General features: G+C 44.7%; 1 protein-coding gene across 5 annotated transcripts in view; it reads left to right on the top strand.

Moving 5' to 3' along the window:
• The window catches only part of PTP4A3 (protein tyrosine phosphatase 4A3), a 145,820-nt gene extending 137,961 nt beyond the window's left edge, over positions 1–7,859 (top strand). For all 5 annotated transcript variants that reach the window (XM_068238093.1, XM_068238098.1, XM_068238094.1 and 2 more), the window contains 3 exons: positions 1,602–1,732; positions 3,271–3,345; positions 7,593–7,859. In XM_068238093.1, the coding sequence (XP_068094194.1) occupies positions 1,602–1,732; positions 3,271–3,345; positions 7,593–7,710 (324 nt within the window). In that variant the 3' untranslated portion in view covers positions 7,711–7,859. The remainder of the gene's footprint in view (positions 1–1,601; positions 1,733–3,270; positions 3,346–7,592) is intronic.
• Positions 7,860–16,311: the final 8,452 nt, after the last annotated feature.

Raw genomic sequence — 16,311 nt, 5'->3', positions numbered from 1 at the left:
ATGCTGTCCTCCGCTTTGTTTCTGTACATTATTATATCCTCTTAAGAGATGGCATTTAGAATTTGTGTTCTGCCTATTTCTCAAGGGGCCCTGGTGACATTATATTGTAAGCCAGGTATCGTGTCATTTATTCAATGCACTCACGAATTACAGCATATCAAGTGCAAAACCGCATGTAAATGAGGCAGAGAATGATGTGAAATGTGAGTAGATTGAATTCACATTGCAGAATGCGCCACCTAGTGGGGAATGGACACGTGCGCAACCTCTTTAAAGTGGACCTGAACTCTTGCACTAGACAGAAGGAAAACTGAGAAATGCACCCTGTATGCTATAGAGTTTAGCCTGTCTAATTCCCACTCATCTGTGACTAAGCACAAGAGTAATTTGATCCCTCAGCTGCCTGCCAAGGCAGAGAGCTTATTGGTAAACGTAGGATGTTAACCATATGTCTTCTTCCATGAAAGCAGGAAGTAGGGACACTGCAGATGTATTGCAGGATTTGTATAATTTCTAACACAGAATTGTTTTTCTTTAAAGGTTATTATGCTGTTGCGTATCTTACACGTTTTATTTGGAGTGGATTCTTGCATCGAAGTTCCTTCTACAACAGGGGTCAGGAACCTTTTTGGCTGAGAGAGCCATAAACGCCACATTTTTAAAATGTATTTCCGTGAGAGCTATACAATATGTTTCATACTGGGACAGTGTACAGCAGAGGGCTCATGTCCCTGTTGCCATGGTAATGTGTACACCGTTGATCCGCCGGGCAGCGGAAGTGTCAGACACGTCTTCAGCTTCTCTGGGGTTTTCAGCAACATCAGCAATTTCCCTGAGAGCCAGACAGGAGAAATACAGACTAATAGCTTGTACGATTAGCTAGCTGACTTGGGGGTTGATTCACTTTGTAGGATGAGATCCCCGCACTTTGCCCCCAATAGGCTGCCTGTCAAGTGACAAGTAGCCTATTGGGCCAATCAAAGTGCGAGGATCTCGTCCTTCAAAGTCACTGGACCTGACAGGGTCCAGAGTGGGACAATTGGAGCAGCCGTTAGTTTTGGGGGGAGCGCGAGTAAGTTAGTATTGCATGCTACAGCAGTAACGTGCCTACTTTGAAAATGTTACTTGTGCTGCCACACTAAGCGGTGCTGCTTGAGAAGTGTAGCTTAGTGAATAAACCCTACTGATTTGTCTGTGAGCCGATCTGGCTCCTGAGCCATAGGTTCCCTTCCCCTGTTCTATAGTATAACCTTCTATAACCTCTGATGAAGTAACCTGTGGCCCACGAAACTTGTTGGGCCACGGGTGTGTGTTTATAAACCATTCATATTATTCAACAATCAAGGGAATGGCTATCTGGAGTTTTAACGCATAAAAAAGGCGTACATATCAGCCCACAAGGTTTTAGACAGATATACAGGAACTCCTTTACATCCTATTGTAACTCTTGTATGTGGGGTTTCCAGTATGGAGCGACAGAATGAGTCCCCCTTCTAATCCATGTATAAGATTGTTTAGCAGGTTTGAAAAGTGACATGGAAAAAGTATAGAGCATGTGACTGTCGCAGTGATAACTCACCCAGTTCTTTCTCTTGTTTCAGGATTGGCCATTTGATGATGGAGCTCCTCCCCCCAACAAAATTGTGGATGATTGGTTAAATCTGCTGAAATCCAAATTCTGTGAAGATCCCGGTTGCTGTGTAGCTGTTCATTGCGTTGCTGGCCTGGGCAGGTGGGTAACACCTCTTTGCTCTATGCAGGTCTTCTAGATGTTTCAAGGATACCTGACCTGTCAGCTGAGATGGTGCAGAGGTATAGCCTCTGCCTATGAAGCATGAGTTCGTGAGTTTGACTTTGGGGGGGGGGGGGGGGGCTGAGCTGAAAAGGAAAGGTTACTCCTTACTTACCTGGAGCTTCTTCCAGCCCCTAGCAGTATTGTTTCCTCACTGCAGCTCAGTGCACTGCTAGCCCCTCCGAGATCCCCGATCACAGCTGAGGATGCGGGCTTCTGCGCGGGTCGTCCGCGCACCTTTATCAGTTGGTGTTTAAAAGCTACCTCAGCTCTCGACAATGTCAAACACCTGATCTGCTGCATGCTTGTTCATGGTCTATGGCTAAAAGTATTAGAGGCAGAGAATCAGCAGGATAGCCAGGTAACTGGTATTGCTTAAAAGGAAATAAATATAGCAGCCTCCTTTATAACTCTCGTTACAGTTGTCCTTAAAGGGCACATCCGAGAAGATTAAAAATAAAAAAAAATCCACTTACCAAGCCCTGCCAGCTGTCCTGTGCCCTCGCCACAGCTCCACTCCCCGCTGGTTGCTGGGGGTCCCCTCCGGTGCAAGATGTCCACTGCGCCTGTGCGAGCGGCTCTGTCGAGGTGACGTCACCCGGACTGTGCTGCACAGGCTCAGTAGCTCTGCGCATTATTGCCTGGCTGATGTCCGTGTGACTCTGTGAGCCACATGGTGGAGCGCAGGAAGATGCCGACCTGGCGAGGTCGGCATCTGCACGGGAGGGGACCGGGTGCCGACAGAGCTGCGGCAAGAGCACAGGACGGCTGCCAGGGGCTGGAGGAAGCCAGAGGTAAGTGGATCTTTTTTTTTCTTTAAGTTCCTCGGACCTTCCCTTTTTTAAAGTAAATCCCTGAACCTGCAGGCATACCTTGCGGATATGCGGAGCTGCTGAATGCAGAAACGCAACACTGCATAAAATATTTTTTTCTTAAGGTTACCCCCAAGCAAAGAAAAGTTTGAACAAACTAAAGCTGAAAGATCAGACCTGCTTTAAAAGCCCACTCCAGCGAAAATGGTAAGCAGTTAAAATCTGACTGAACAGACATGTTTTGGACTAGTCCATCTCCTCTTGGTGGATTTTCTGGGTTTTCTATTTTCTGAACCTCAGGTTAACTGCCAAAACAGTAAGATACCAGCCAGCTTCCCTACATGTTGGTACACTATTTTGTCAGACTTAGTAACTGCTGTTCAGGAAATGCTTTTGAAAACAAAGAAAATCCCCCATGAGGTGATGGACTAGTCTAAAACATGTCTGCCCTGTCATATTGTAACTGCTTACTTTCTGTTGCTGGAGTAGTCCTTTTACATAAAAATATTGCATATAAATAACCTTTTCTTGGTCACACTTTTTTTTTTTTTCTGAAAAGTTATGTAGAGAAATATTCACACTTTGAAGACAAGTTAATCAGCTTGTAGTTGAAAAGACTTGAATGTGCAGTTGGCCAGTGTGCTGACGCTTGTTTCTGATCCGCAGGGCTCCGGTCTTGGTTGCACTCGCACTGATTGAAAGCGGAATGAAGTATGAAGATGCCATCCAGTTTATCCGGCAGTAAGTATCGGGCCTTGTACTTGCTTGTGTGCCGCAGTCCTTGTTCCAGCATCATCAGAGACAGGGTTCCTTCCCCAGCATGGAGCAGATCACATGACCCATCCCACTGCTATTGAATTATTTACTCTCTGCGCCCAGCACTGCAGCTACAGTTCATCAATTCCTCTTAGCCCAGTGTGTACTCCAACATCAAGTCGTCCTGCATCCTCCCCAGTGCCTTTAAGCCACATAAATCTCTGCCGGACATTCAGTGAAATGCATTGCTCAGAGCTCCTTTGTTTGATGTGTATCTTAAATGACATGAGGAGATAGACATGTGTATGTACTGTGGCAAACATACAAATGCTGTGTTTTTTTATTTATTTTTTCTGCCTGAAAGAGTTAACCATTCAGGTATGCAATTGACAGTTTTGTAACCTACAGGGGATAGATGTGCAAGGTCAACCGTTCAATTATTTTAGCTTTCTGAGACATGGAAAGACTGTAATTGAGCAGAGACAAAATTATACATCTATTTTTGTTTATTTTTTTTACATAAAATTGTGGGATATCTAGAAAAAAAAGTCACACACCTGAAACAAACATGCAGCTAATCCAATCTCACTTCAGACAGCACCTGATCTGCTGCATGCTTGTTCAGGAACAATGGCTAAAAGTATTAGAGGCAGAGGTTCAGCAAGACAGCCAGGCAACTGGTATTATTTAAAATGAAATATGGCAGCCGTCATATCCTTCTCACTTTGGGTTCCCTTTATGATTCACATTAATTTTTTAGCTTTATTACATACTTAGTAGGGAGGAACTGGAATTGATGAGTTTCTGTAGAGTAGTAGTGCTGACCGCAAAGAGTTAGTTATAGGGGTGGGCGGAGTCTGGCAATCTACTCTGTTTCTTATGAGAGACCAGATGCTGTTTCCTGCTCTTCCCTGACTGACTTGTGTGATGATGGGATAGTGGGAGACAGTTGGACATCTCTCAACTATTAAGTACAATTTGACAATGGCACAGGAAGACAGTTTTGCAAATCCTGCAAGTCGGTTAATAAAATAATTCATTGGATTCAGTTCTTAAAGAGAACCAGAGACAAAGCACCCTCATGTATTTTACATTATTTATCAATGGGAACATGACAGTAAACGCCTACTCTGCTCTTTGTTTCATTCTTCTCTGCTCAGTCTGCCTGTTATCAGCCCTGATAAGAATACCTGACTGAGCATTCAGTCTGACTCAGCTATAATCATTCTGGTGAAAGCCAGTCGTCTTTGATGTCTTTTCAAGCCCAAGTCTGCCCCCTTGTGGCTCAGATTTCCTGCTAAGAGTATACATAGCAGGAAGGTAGAGCCAGAAGGGGGCAGGCTTGGGCTTGAAAAGACATCACAGAAGACTGACTCAGCTATAATCATTCCAGTGAAAGCCAGACTGAATGCTCAGTCAGATATTCTTACCAGGGCTGATAACAAGCAGGCTGAGCAGAGAAGAATGAAACAGAAAGCAGAGAAGGTGTTTACGGTCATGTTCCCATTGATATATATGGTAAAATACATGAGGGTGCTTCATCTCTGGTTCTCTTTAAGCCATTGTGTGTTGCAAATTATGGTGTATTCCGCACAGTATTCTTTTTATTCAGGATCACTATGGATACTTGCGTAGCAGTGTATTGATCAATAATTCACGATAAAGTGGCCATTTCTTATAGGCTGTTGCTCTTGTCCTGGCCACATAGTTTCTTATCAGGAGCTGCAGTTGGAGTGACTTGTGCAGCTTTCCCCGCGGTCTGTAAATCAGAGAGGACTCTGGGATTTGTCGTGGAGCGTTGACAAGTAAATGACTTCTCTTTCATTTGGCAGCGTCGTACGGCACACACGGCCAAGTATTTATGATGTTCTTGTATTCGGTTTGGAGAGGATGTCTGTAAATATCGTCTCCTTCTCGTACATCCAGTACAAATAACATTGGAGAACTCCCAGGACAAATTGTAAGGAACACGGCTGGGAGGCTTTTCCTGCGGACGATTCGCTGTTCTGTCGGCTTATGTCAGAGCCGCGCCCTCCGGCACAGCATGATTCGCCCTCAGTCATCGCCCTTGGTCATTAACCAGGAGACCATCGTCAGCCTGACGTCTCCTGTACTATATCCTACAGGCACTGATCACATGACCCAGGCCATGTCCTTCTGGCAGTAGTCGCATGACTGCAACACACAAATGACCACTCCTGCAGCTCTAGCGATTTCCTACCTTTATGTGGTCAGCAGGCGCCTGTCAGCCAATCAGGTGCACAGTTATACACCCTTTGCCTGCCGTGCCAAATCTAGCAGGAGTTGCATACATTAGGCAGCATTCAGGTAGGAGGTTTGGTTGGACGTAATCGTAGATTGTCGTCAGCAGGACCGCCTCCGTGCAGGCAGGTCTCCCACAGGGGTCCCTCCCTAACTACTCACCTGTCACCCGCATCCTGGAAGCTGCAAAAAAGAATTTAAAACCACAAACGCTGGTACACGCGACAGCTGTGGGGCGTGATCCTGCTGGCGACATAATCTACGATTATGTCCAGCGAAGCCTCTCACCTGAACGCTGTCTAATTTATGCAATTCCTGCTAGATTTGGTACGGCAGGCAAAGGGTCAAACTCCTCTCATTCAATCACATTACAGAAAGGTAGACAGGAGTACTGCTACACCGTACTGGGTGGGACAGTGCAGGAACCCGAGCGGCCAAGCCTAATAAGCAACGGTAGAAAAGGAAGGTCCGCACTAATGTCTCCACTTCCAATGTACTTTATTCAGGACATATCCAGTTCAGGTAAAACACTTTGACTAACATGTTTCGGACTCCAAGTCCTTAATCGTAGTCTATGATTAAAGGGGAACTGAAGAGAGAGGTATATGGAGGCTGTCATGTTTATTTCCTTTTAGACAATACCAGTTGCCTGGCAGCCCTGCTGATCCTCTGCCTCTAATACTATTAGTCATAGCCCCTGAACAAGCATGCAGCAGATCAGGTGTTTCAGTGGTTCAGACTTATAAGTCTGATCTGACAAGACTAGCTGCATGCTTGTTTCTGGTTTTAATCAGATACTACTGCAGAGAAATAGACCAACAGGGCTGCCAGGCAACTGGTATTGATTAAAAGGAAATAAACATGACAGCCTCCATATACCTCTCTCTTCACTTCCCCTTTAAGGACTTGGAGTTTGAAACTTGTTAGTCAAAGTGTTTTACCTGAACTGGATATGTCCTGAATATAGTACATTGGAAGTGGAGACATTAGTGCGGACCTTCCTTTTCTACAATCACATTACACTTAAAGAGAACCTGAACTGAAAATTAAAAGTCCAATAAACATACACATGTCATACTTCCCTCCTGTGTAGTCTACTCATCAATCTTTCTCCTCTCCTGCGTCCTGTTTGTCCACTGTGATCAATGGGATTCTCTGTCCTTCATTTTGAAAATGGCCATCACCCCATAACAGCTTCCTGGTCAGCACACTGGTAAACTGTAACATCGCCCACTTGAGCCATAGGGAAACATGGACATTACCTGGCACATTCAGTTCTCCTCTCAGCTATAACTGACAGCAACTGATAAATAACTTACAGCAACTGATATATTTCAGTTCTGACAAAATATTGTCAGAACTGGAAGGTATCACTGTAAGAAGAAAATGGTGAGCTGAGAGGAACTGATGGCAAGGTAACTATGTAATGTTCATTTGAAGTTACCTCATGTGCTTATTTTAAATAATTTTACTCAGTACAGGTTCCCTTTAAAGGACCACTATGGCGATAAAAGTAGGCCTTTAAAATCTGACAGAACCAACAGGTTTACGGCCAGTCCATCTCCACATGGGGAATTCTCAGGGTTTTCTTTGTTTTTCAACAACATTTCCTGAACAGCAGTTTAACTGACAAAATGGTAAGATACCAGCCGGCCTCCCTACTCACTGGCGCACTATAATGTCAGTTACACTTTGCAACTGCCGTCCAGGAAATGCTGTCGAAAACAAAGAAACCCTGTGAATCCCCCAAGAGGAGAGGGACTGGCCCCAAACCTGTCGGTTCTGTCAGATTTTAACTGCCTACTTTTTTTGCGATAGTGGCCCTTTCAGGTTTCCTTGAAGTCCCTTGGTTAGGAGATCATGGATGGGAGGGCAGCAGAGGAGCTGCTAAAAAGAAATCCCAAAATTGTATTTATTTTTTGGGCTGTCCCGCAGCACTAACAGTGTTTTTGTTTTCTTCTTGCTTACAGGAAGCGCCGGGGCGCCATCAACAGCAAGCAGCTGACCTACCTGGAGAAATACCGGCCAAAGCAGAGACTACGGTTCAAAGACCCCCACAACCACAAGAACAAGTGCTGCATCATGTAACCGCCGTGACTTAATGCCAAAGCGCACACAACACACAGGTGCCGCCCTCCTCGACCCCGCCCACTTTTCTTAGGAAGACCTCCGTAGAGTGACCGCCCAGAGCCCTGGCAGTGCCGCCCCTCCTGCTAATAAACGCTACACTGACTGCACAGGAGGCCGCTACTACGTTTTGTACAGCTTCTTCTGAATAATAACTTTCAACGTTTTTTACATTATGATATTTCTATGTTGGGGGAGGGGCTCCTGCGCGAGGGAGGCAGAGCTTAGGGATGGGATATTTCAGGGTTCTCTGTGTTTTGTAAATGGAATTTGCCTCTTAACGGCTTCTATGTCAGTCTCTAAAGGTCCCCTTTGTTTTACACCAGATCTTATATTTAGGTAAATAAGATTCCAGATAGCACACTACTGACTGATGAGATAGAAATAATTCCATCTGGCATGCAAATTATAGGCCACTTAGAATTAAGCCAATCAGATTCACTTCCTGTCGCTTCCCATTGGTGCAGTCCCAAGTTGCTTATAATTTGCATCCAAGCTGGAATTTGTTTTGCACCTGGCTGATCACCCTGAGCTCCAGCCCTGTCTGTCCTCGTCGTTACTGGTGAGAAGGTGGGGCAAATGTGGGGGACGGCGGGGGTTTGATAAATTGTGCACGGTTTGTTTGGGTACAGCGTAGAAGGTAGATGTGATTTCTCCCTGTATTCTGGCTCGGTGGTGTCTTTGGTACCCTTGAAACACCCTAACCTCACCCTTTACCCTATGCCTAACCGTAACCTCTCCTTCACTGTCATTAACCTTAATCTTTCTCATCTGTAAAGAATATTTTCGTTAACTTTACTTACCCCAAGAACCTTTACACTTATCCTAATCCTTCCTCTTCCGGTGTCTGACACTCACCCTCACCCGCTCACTTATTTAAAGTTGTCACCCCTGTATCTGGCACCCAGGATAGCCTCCATCTCTGCCCCCAGTATCTCCCCTGACCTCCCTAAACCCAGCAGCCAGGATAGCCTCCATCTCTGCCCCCCAGTAATCTCCCCTGACCTCCCTGGTATTCAGCAGCCAGGATAGCCTCCATCTCTGCCCCAGTATCTCCCCTGACCACCCTGGCAACCAGCAGCCAGGATAGCCTCCATCTCCGCCCCCCCAGTATCTCCCCTGACCTCCATGGGACCCAGGATAGCGTCCACCTCTGCCCCCCAGTAAGCTCCCCTGACTTCCCTGGTACCCAGCAGCCAGGATAACCTCCATCTCTGCCCCCCGGTGATCTCCCCTGACCTCCCTGGTACCCAGCAGCCAGGATAGCCTCCATCTGTGCCCCCAGTATCTCCCCTGACCTCCGTGGTATCCAGCAGCCAGGATAGCCTCCATCTCTGCCCCCAGTATCTCCCCTGACCTCCGTGGTACCCAGCAGCCAGGATAGCCTCCATCTCTGCCCCCAGTATCTCCCCTGACCTCCGTGGTACCCAGCAGCCAGGATAGCCTTCACCTCTGCCTCCCGGTAATATCCCCCCACTCTGACCTCCCTGGTACCCAGCAGCCAGGATAGCCTCCATCTCTGCCCCCCCAGTATCCCCCCTGACCTCCCTTGTCCCCAGCTGCCAGTATGGCCTCCATCTCTGGCCCCCAGTATCTCCCCTAACCTCACTTGTACCCGGCACCCAGGATAGCCTCCATCTCTGCCCCCCGGTATCTCCCCTAACCTCCCTGGTAACCAGCAGCAAGGATAGCCTCCACCTCTGCCCCCCCCAGTGATCTCCCCTGGTACCCAGCAGCCAGGATAGCCTCCATATTTGCCCTCCAGTATCTCCCCTGACCTCCCTGGTATCCAGCAGCCAGGATAGCCTCCATCTCTGCCCCGGGTAATCTCCCCCTGACCTACCTGGTACCGAGCAGCCAGGCTAGCCATTAGCATTGAGAAATTACCTTTGAATGACATGCCTGGCTTCAGGCTACATTCAGTGTTGGCTAAAGATTTTGTATTTCGGGGGTGCACAGGAAGTACATTAAAGCTAGGTACTGCCTGCAGACACTTTGGCGCTGCTACTGAATGAGGATATACAGCAACTTTCAATTCACCTTAAATGTTTTCATCATATGAAAATGCAACCTTTTTTTCTGTTCATTTTTTGTTTTTATCACCACCTGCCTGTTTGGCAAATTTTGTGCCCAGAAAACACTCATGTTTCACTTCTGTGCGGTGGGGGAAAAAAGTCTAAAATTAGACTTTATAAATCGATAAGATTCTGATGTCCGTCTCAGTAACTGCACAACCAAAGAAGGACCCCCAATATACAGCATCACACCACTTTATTATTGTGATAAGCTCTTACTTTTTTTCAGAGGTGGTGCTTACCTTAATTTTGGTTTGCTAAGTAGACTCTGTAACTGCAGCAGTAAAGTGAGGTGTCTTCTCTGCTGACAAATATTTCCAGTCAGGCCAGCAGGTGGCAATACAAGAAAATTAATCTTTTTTTTTTTTTTTTTTTTTTTTTTTTAATAATGTGTAGGTCGAGGATTAGTTCTAAACACAACAACACCATAATACTGTGCTGTCCCTGTAAGGGCAGATGTCCGTTTACAGATGCTGAGAACTCGCTTTAAAGTCCCGGTACACTTTTTGTGACATTTTATACTACTACACAGGAGGCTAGGGAGGAGGCTGTGAGTGTTGTAGATAGTATGTTGTCTGTGTTGTTCCTTTGTGATTGTATAAGTGATGGAGCTGCTGCTCCCATTGGGGCGTGTTCCAATCCTGCTCAGTAGGGAGGAGGAGCTGAACACGCAACGCAGCTGTCTTCCCAAAATCACAATGAAAAGTGCTATACTTGTGCAGAGTCGCCAAGCTTCAACTGTTAAAGAAGAACTCTAGAATGCTCAAAACACCTAATGGGATCTTAAATGATACCTGAGGTGACATGATGAGATAGACATGGGTATGTACAGTGCCAGGCACACAAATAACTAGGCTGTGTTCCTTCTTTTTTTCTTTCTCTGTCTGAAAGAGTTAAATATCAGGTATGTAAGTGGCTGACTCAGTCCTGACTTTAGACAGGAAGTGACTACAGTGTGACCCTCACTGATAAGAAATTCCAACGATAAAAAAACTTTCCTAGCAGAAAATGGCCCCTGACAGCAGGAAAGGGTTAAAAGGGGTCAATAGTTCATAGATTTTAGCTCTGGCATACTTCAACGAATGTGTCATTGAGCAAAAACAAACCGTTAAATCTTAAAAAGTAGATTTAAACAAAATAAAACTGTGAAATATCTTGTCATTTTAGGAGAAGGAAGATAGATACAATCGTTTTATTTCATTAGTTTATTTTCACCTCGGGTGTCCTTTAAGCTCTTGATGATCTGGCAGTAGTCTAGTTTAGGGGATCCAGCAGGAAACCCATAAGTAAATTCCACTCGTGTGATTGGATGGTCAGCACCTTCTCAAACTACTAAGTTTCAGATAGTGTGGGCGTCGTTTACTACAACCTATTCGGCCAATCACAACGCTTCATGCTGTAGACTGTGCTGTGATTGGGGGACTGTTCCCTATGACGTTTCCTGATGGTCCCCTAAGCCAGACTAGCGCAGTGATCCTACCTGGAGTTTAACTGAATTTTAGGAAGGGGTCTAAAACAACAAATAAGCAGCAGTGATAGCCCAGTTGCTCCACTGTCTTCATACGGAGCTTGCTTGCAAATGTAATGCACATAGTTTGCAGCTTGTAATCGAGCCAATCAAATTTACTTCCTGTTGCTTTTAATTGGCCGCTTCCAAGTTGTACTCTGCATTAAATTTGCATGCAAACTGGCATTCATGGCATCTTTTGAGCCTCTCTGGAACTCCTGAATCATGTTCTGTTCAGGGGGGTTTAGTCCTTTATCTTTAGTCATCTGCCCAGAAGTCAGATCATTAGAAAGACGGATGTCGGCCATCTTGAGCACACAGCAGGAGGTGTGGCGACACCTTCCGCAAGCCAAACGCACAAACATTTCAAGGGCAAGAAAAAGCAAATGTTGATGTTTTGAAGCAGATAAGCGAGGGGTTAAAGACGTGTTCGAAAGCGAATCGCAATAACGGTTGTACATTTTATTTAATGCTTTGTGAAATTCTTCTTTTTAAAAGCTGTGAATGGCGGTGGTTGTTTGCGAGTCGGCGGCCAATCTGATGATCCTCGATGGCTTTCAGGACTCTGATTGGTCGATTTCTAGCAGCTTCTGCACTTGCATGCTCGTTGACTCTGAACGAGTTTCCGTGAATGGGGCAGACTGGGTTCTTCCTCAGTCTCTGTCGCCCGTTTCCCCGCCAGAGCAGAGATCTGAGCAATTGGGGGATCCGGTACAGGAACACAATCATGAGCTGAGTTGTTGAATGTCTCATTTTGACAAAGGAATAAAGAAATGGGAACGTTTTCAGTCTCAGGATCAGATCTGTCTGTGTGTGGGGCTGAGGCTGGTACTCTATGCTGAACAAATCTGATGTTAACAGGCGAGAGGGATATGGAGGCTGCCATATTTATTTCCTGTTGCCTCCCTGGCAGCCCTGCTGATCTATTTGGCTGCAGTAATGTTTGAATTACACCAGAAACAAGCATGCAGCTAATCTTGTCAGATCTGACCATAAGGTCAGAAACAACTGATCTGCTGCATGCTTGTTCAGGGGCTATGGCTAAGAGTATTAGAGGCAGAGGATCAGAAGGACTGCCGGGCAACTGGTATTGCCTAAAAGGAAATAAATATGGCAGCCTCCATGTACCTCTTGTTATAGTTGTCCTTTCAAAGGACAACTGAAGCGAGAGAGATATGGAGGCTGCCATATTTATTTCCTTGTAAGCAATACCAGTTACCTGGCTGTCCTGCTGATCCTCTGCACACCTGATGCACTCCATGCAGCCTCAGCAGTGTGGACTGTTGTCATTAAAGGGGACCTGGTAGTTCTTCAATGTTGGATGGGAACTGGACTGTAGGTATGACTGCCAAGCCCCCTCCCTCTAACCATGTGACATCTGCCTGGGTGTGTTGGGGTCAGGAGAGATGGGGGGGGGGGGGCTTTGTAGGCTCCCAATTCAGGAAGTCCTGCTAGATTTGGGAACTTGCTAGAACCCCATTAGTGCTCGCTGGCAGCACTGCTGAAAGAAGGCTTTTATAGTAATGCTAATTGGCTGTAATGTGACCCTGTAAGGATTAGTGGGGAAAGACCTTTTTGAGTTCAGTCTGTCATTCTATCATTTTAGACTACAGTTCAGCTGTAGGTCACCTGCAGTTCAGCCGCTTGATCAGTTTTGCACGAAGTTCAACTTTAGGTTGACCTCAAGTCAGCCCCACTTTCCCATTTATGAACTAAACGTAAACTGAAGGCGTTCTAAACCCTTGAAATCTCTGTACACTAGTTCACGTCATTCCGAGGAGTCCCTTGCAGCATCAGCTCTGATCACATGGCCAATTTTGGTTTTGCACAAATATGAACACTGCATGTCCTGAAAAAGTCATGGTTACCATTCTATGACAAATTGGTTAGCAATTACTTAATTTGCACTCAGATTTTTTCTTTTTTGTTTCTGCATAAGCACCAAAATACGTGTGTGAAAGTACCTGGTCAGGAGCCTCTTGCCCAGCCACTTCCTGCTGAACATGCTGCCTGCTGCTCTTTACTCATACGGTTGTCTGTGCCCCTCCCACTTGCAGTCTGGGGTCTGTGCCCCTCCCAATTGCAGTCTGGGCTCTTTGATAACGTGAGGCCAATGGGCAGGTGTGTCTTCACTCCAGAGGTTTAATGGCAGAACTCCCCAATTGGCACACAAAATATAATCTGGGGTATTTTTTTGTATCGAGTTGCGTATTCTGACCCATGTCTGGGGGTGGGTAATTCTGGTCATTGAATGGAGGTAAATTTGGGGAGTGCATCTTATCCTGATATCTACCGGGGTAACTTGACACTACAGACGAATAGTCGAGAAACGCCCTGCAGGGTACTCGCTAAGCCCGAATATAAAAAAGAGAACTCGATGTAATGGAGTTTAAACAACACACAATAATGTCATGGAATTAAAATGAAAAAAATCAATGATTTCTGGTTGGCAGAACAGGGTATAATTCTAAGCCAATGTCCCAAGACCTCAGATCTTGTTTTTCAGTACGAAATAAAGTATTAGTTTTATTGCATCTGTTTGTTATAATAAAATCCATATGCCTAAAATGAAAGCCTGTCTGTAGTCATTCTGATTTTTACCACTTGCATTCTTCTAAATATCTCTAACGTGAAGCTGAAAATTCGCTAATACAGTTGAACCGTGATTCGAGAGTATCTTGGTTTGAAGGGTGATTTGCAAGACAAGAAAACCTTTTAATGAAATGTTTTGATTTGATAAGCACCCAACCTCTTGCTCTACAAGCACAGAACATATACCAGGTCACGTCATCACAACTAATCCCATGGTTCCTCTCCCTTTGATGCCGCAAAATTGTTTTTAAAGAGTAACTGTCGGGCATAAAATCAAAAATCAATTCTTTATTTTTATCTGGTAAACAAGCAATAAGGATGCTAACCAAGCAATCCACAAGCTAAAATCACTATTACTTTTCTTATTGATAAATGATCATTCCCCAGTTTACCTGACTCTTATTTGGTACGTTGCCGCAAAAAGGAAGTTGCAGGGCATGCTGAGTTGTCTTTTTTCGCTTCTGTACATTAGTTAAGTCTTAGGGGAAATAAAAGACAACCCAGCATGCCCTGCAACTTCCTTTGTGCGGCAACGTACCAAATAAGAGTCAGGTAAATTGGGGAATGATCTTTTATAAACAAGAAAAGTAATAGAGATTTTAGCTTGTGGATTGCCTGGTTAGCATCTTTATTACTTGTTTACCAGATAAAAATAATTGATTTTATGCCTGACAGTTACACTTTAAAGCAAGTCTGAAGCCAAAAATTAAACTAAAACCAATACTAATCTAAGGAGAGAGAAGGTTCTCTGAGTCCTGTAGAGTGAACACGTTCTATCCAGCGCAGGAGATTTGGGTGCAGCTGGCGCCACCATAGACCGTAATAGGAATTACCGCTATAGTGGCGCACAGTGAGTAGCTTTGCTGAAGTTACTTTTAAAACGCTGTAATTCAACTGCCAGCAATAGCTGGAAGCTGAATTACATAATTCCCTACCATCCACTTGGACCTGGAGGGGGAATAGTAATTAACGCCGCCAGGACTTGTGCAGGAGCAGCCATATATCGGCTGTATCCTGCGCCCAAGTCTCCCAGTGGCGATTTTCATACGTTCTCCTATAGAGCCTTTCAGGTTCCTCTCCTGGTCCTCTCATTCCCCCTCCAATTAAATCTTCCGCCGCAGGAGGCTTCGGGGGCCCAAGTACTCCCCAAGATGGGCGGCTCTGTACTGCGACCGACTGCTCCCGAAGACTTCCAAAGCCCACCCGCAGCTGAAGAGAGCAGTCCCCCGCAGGAACGAAGAGAGGAACGGGAAGGCTCTATAGAAGGCAGAGCCTTCCCCCTCCTTAGGTAAGTATGTTTTTTGGTTTTTAATTTTTGGCTGCAGACTCCCTTTAATCTGACTGTATAATGTCATATCTCGGTGAACTCCTCAAAAGTAGGCAAAAGCAACTGTCATTAGATAAGTTCCTTGTTAAAGCTACACAAAAAAGTTGGTGTGAACCAACAGATGGCAACCATTGTTCATTATAATGAAAGTCTATTTATTTTTACATTTTTACTTCATACAGCACTTTGTGTTGAATATTTTTTGTAAATGTTTTTGGGATTTGGAACGTATCGTCTGAGTTTCCATAAATCCTTATGGGGTAATTTGCTTTTGTATTACAAGCATGTTTCCAAAGCACATACCAAGCTTCCACTGTACCTTATTTGTTTTAGAAAGTTGAAAACTGTACTTCAGTTTCATCAAGAATTGGTTCCACTTCCAAAACTGTTCTAGCGCAATCTTATAGCATAAAATTCTGTTCACCTTGCATCATTTGCAGCTAGGGGGAGGTGCTACGGTTAGAAAGAGAAGCTCAGGGGATGTCCTACAGTCCAGACAAAATAATTGGTTGTGCCTGGGGTTGCATAAGGTACACATGCAGAGGTATCTGGTTTTGTAGGCTGGCACTTTGCGTTTTGACACAAGCTGCTCAGATAAATTAAGGTTTGACATTTTCTAAAGAAACAGCCTAATTTCCTCTAATAGATGATTTTAGCTATGGGAACAGTTTACACTTTTTTTTTTTTTTTTTTTTTTTTTTTACAAAACGGGGAGGTGGCAGCATTGTTGTCTATCGCATATGGATTTTTGTTATATTGATGTAATAAAATGTATCTTTTTTTTTTTTTTTTTTTTTTTTTTATTGGTGAAAAATAGTCTTTGGTCTTGGGGGGAATATATGGTTTATTAGATATATTGGTTGAGTATGGAATATATGGATTATTAGATATATTGGTTGAGTATGATAGGTTACTCTTTATTATATTTTGATGGGATATTTTTGGTCACTTTTTAGATGTAGCTTTTTTTTTCCTTTTATTTTTTCTTAACTAATATAAAACTTTGCCAGAAGTGGAATGTAGCGTGATGGCATGCTCATGTTTATGCAGTACCAATCCTA

The sequence above is a fragment of the Hyperolius riggenbachi genome, chromosome 5 (genome assembly GCF_040937935.1).
Source record: "Hyperolius riggenbachi isolate aHypRig1 chromosome 5, aHypRig1.pri, whole genome shotgun sequence".
NCBI lineage: Eukaryota > Metazoa > Chordata > Amphibia > Anura > Hyperoliidae > Hyperolius > Hyperolius riggenbachi.
Note: the sequence above shows the minus strand (reverse complement) of the source record. Positions and strands in the feature narration are given on the sequence as shown.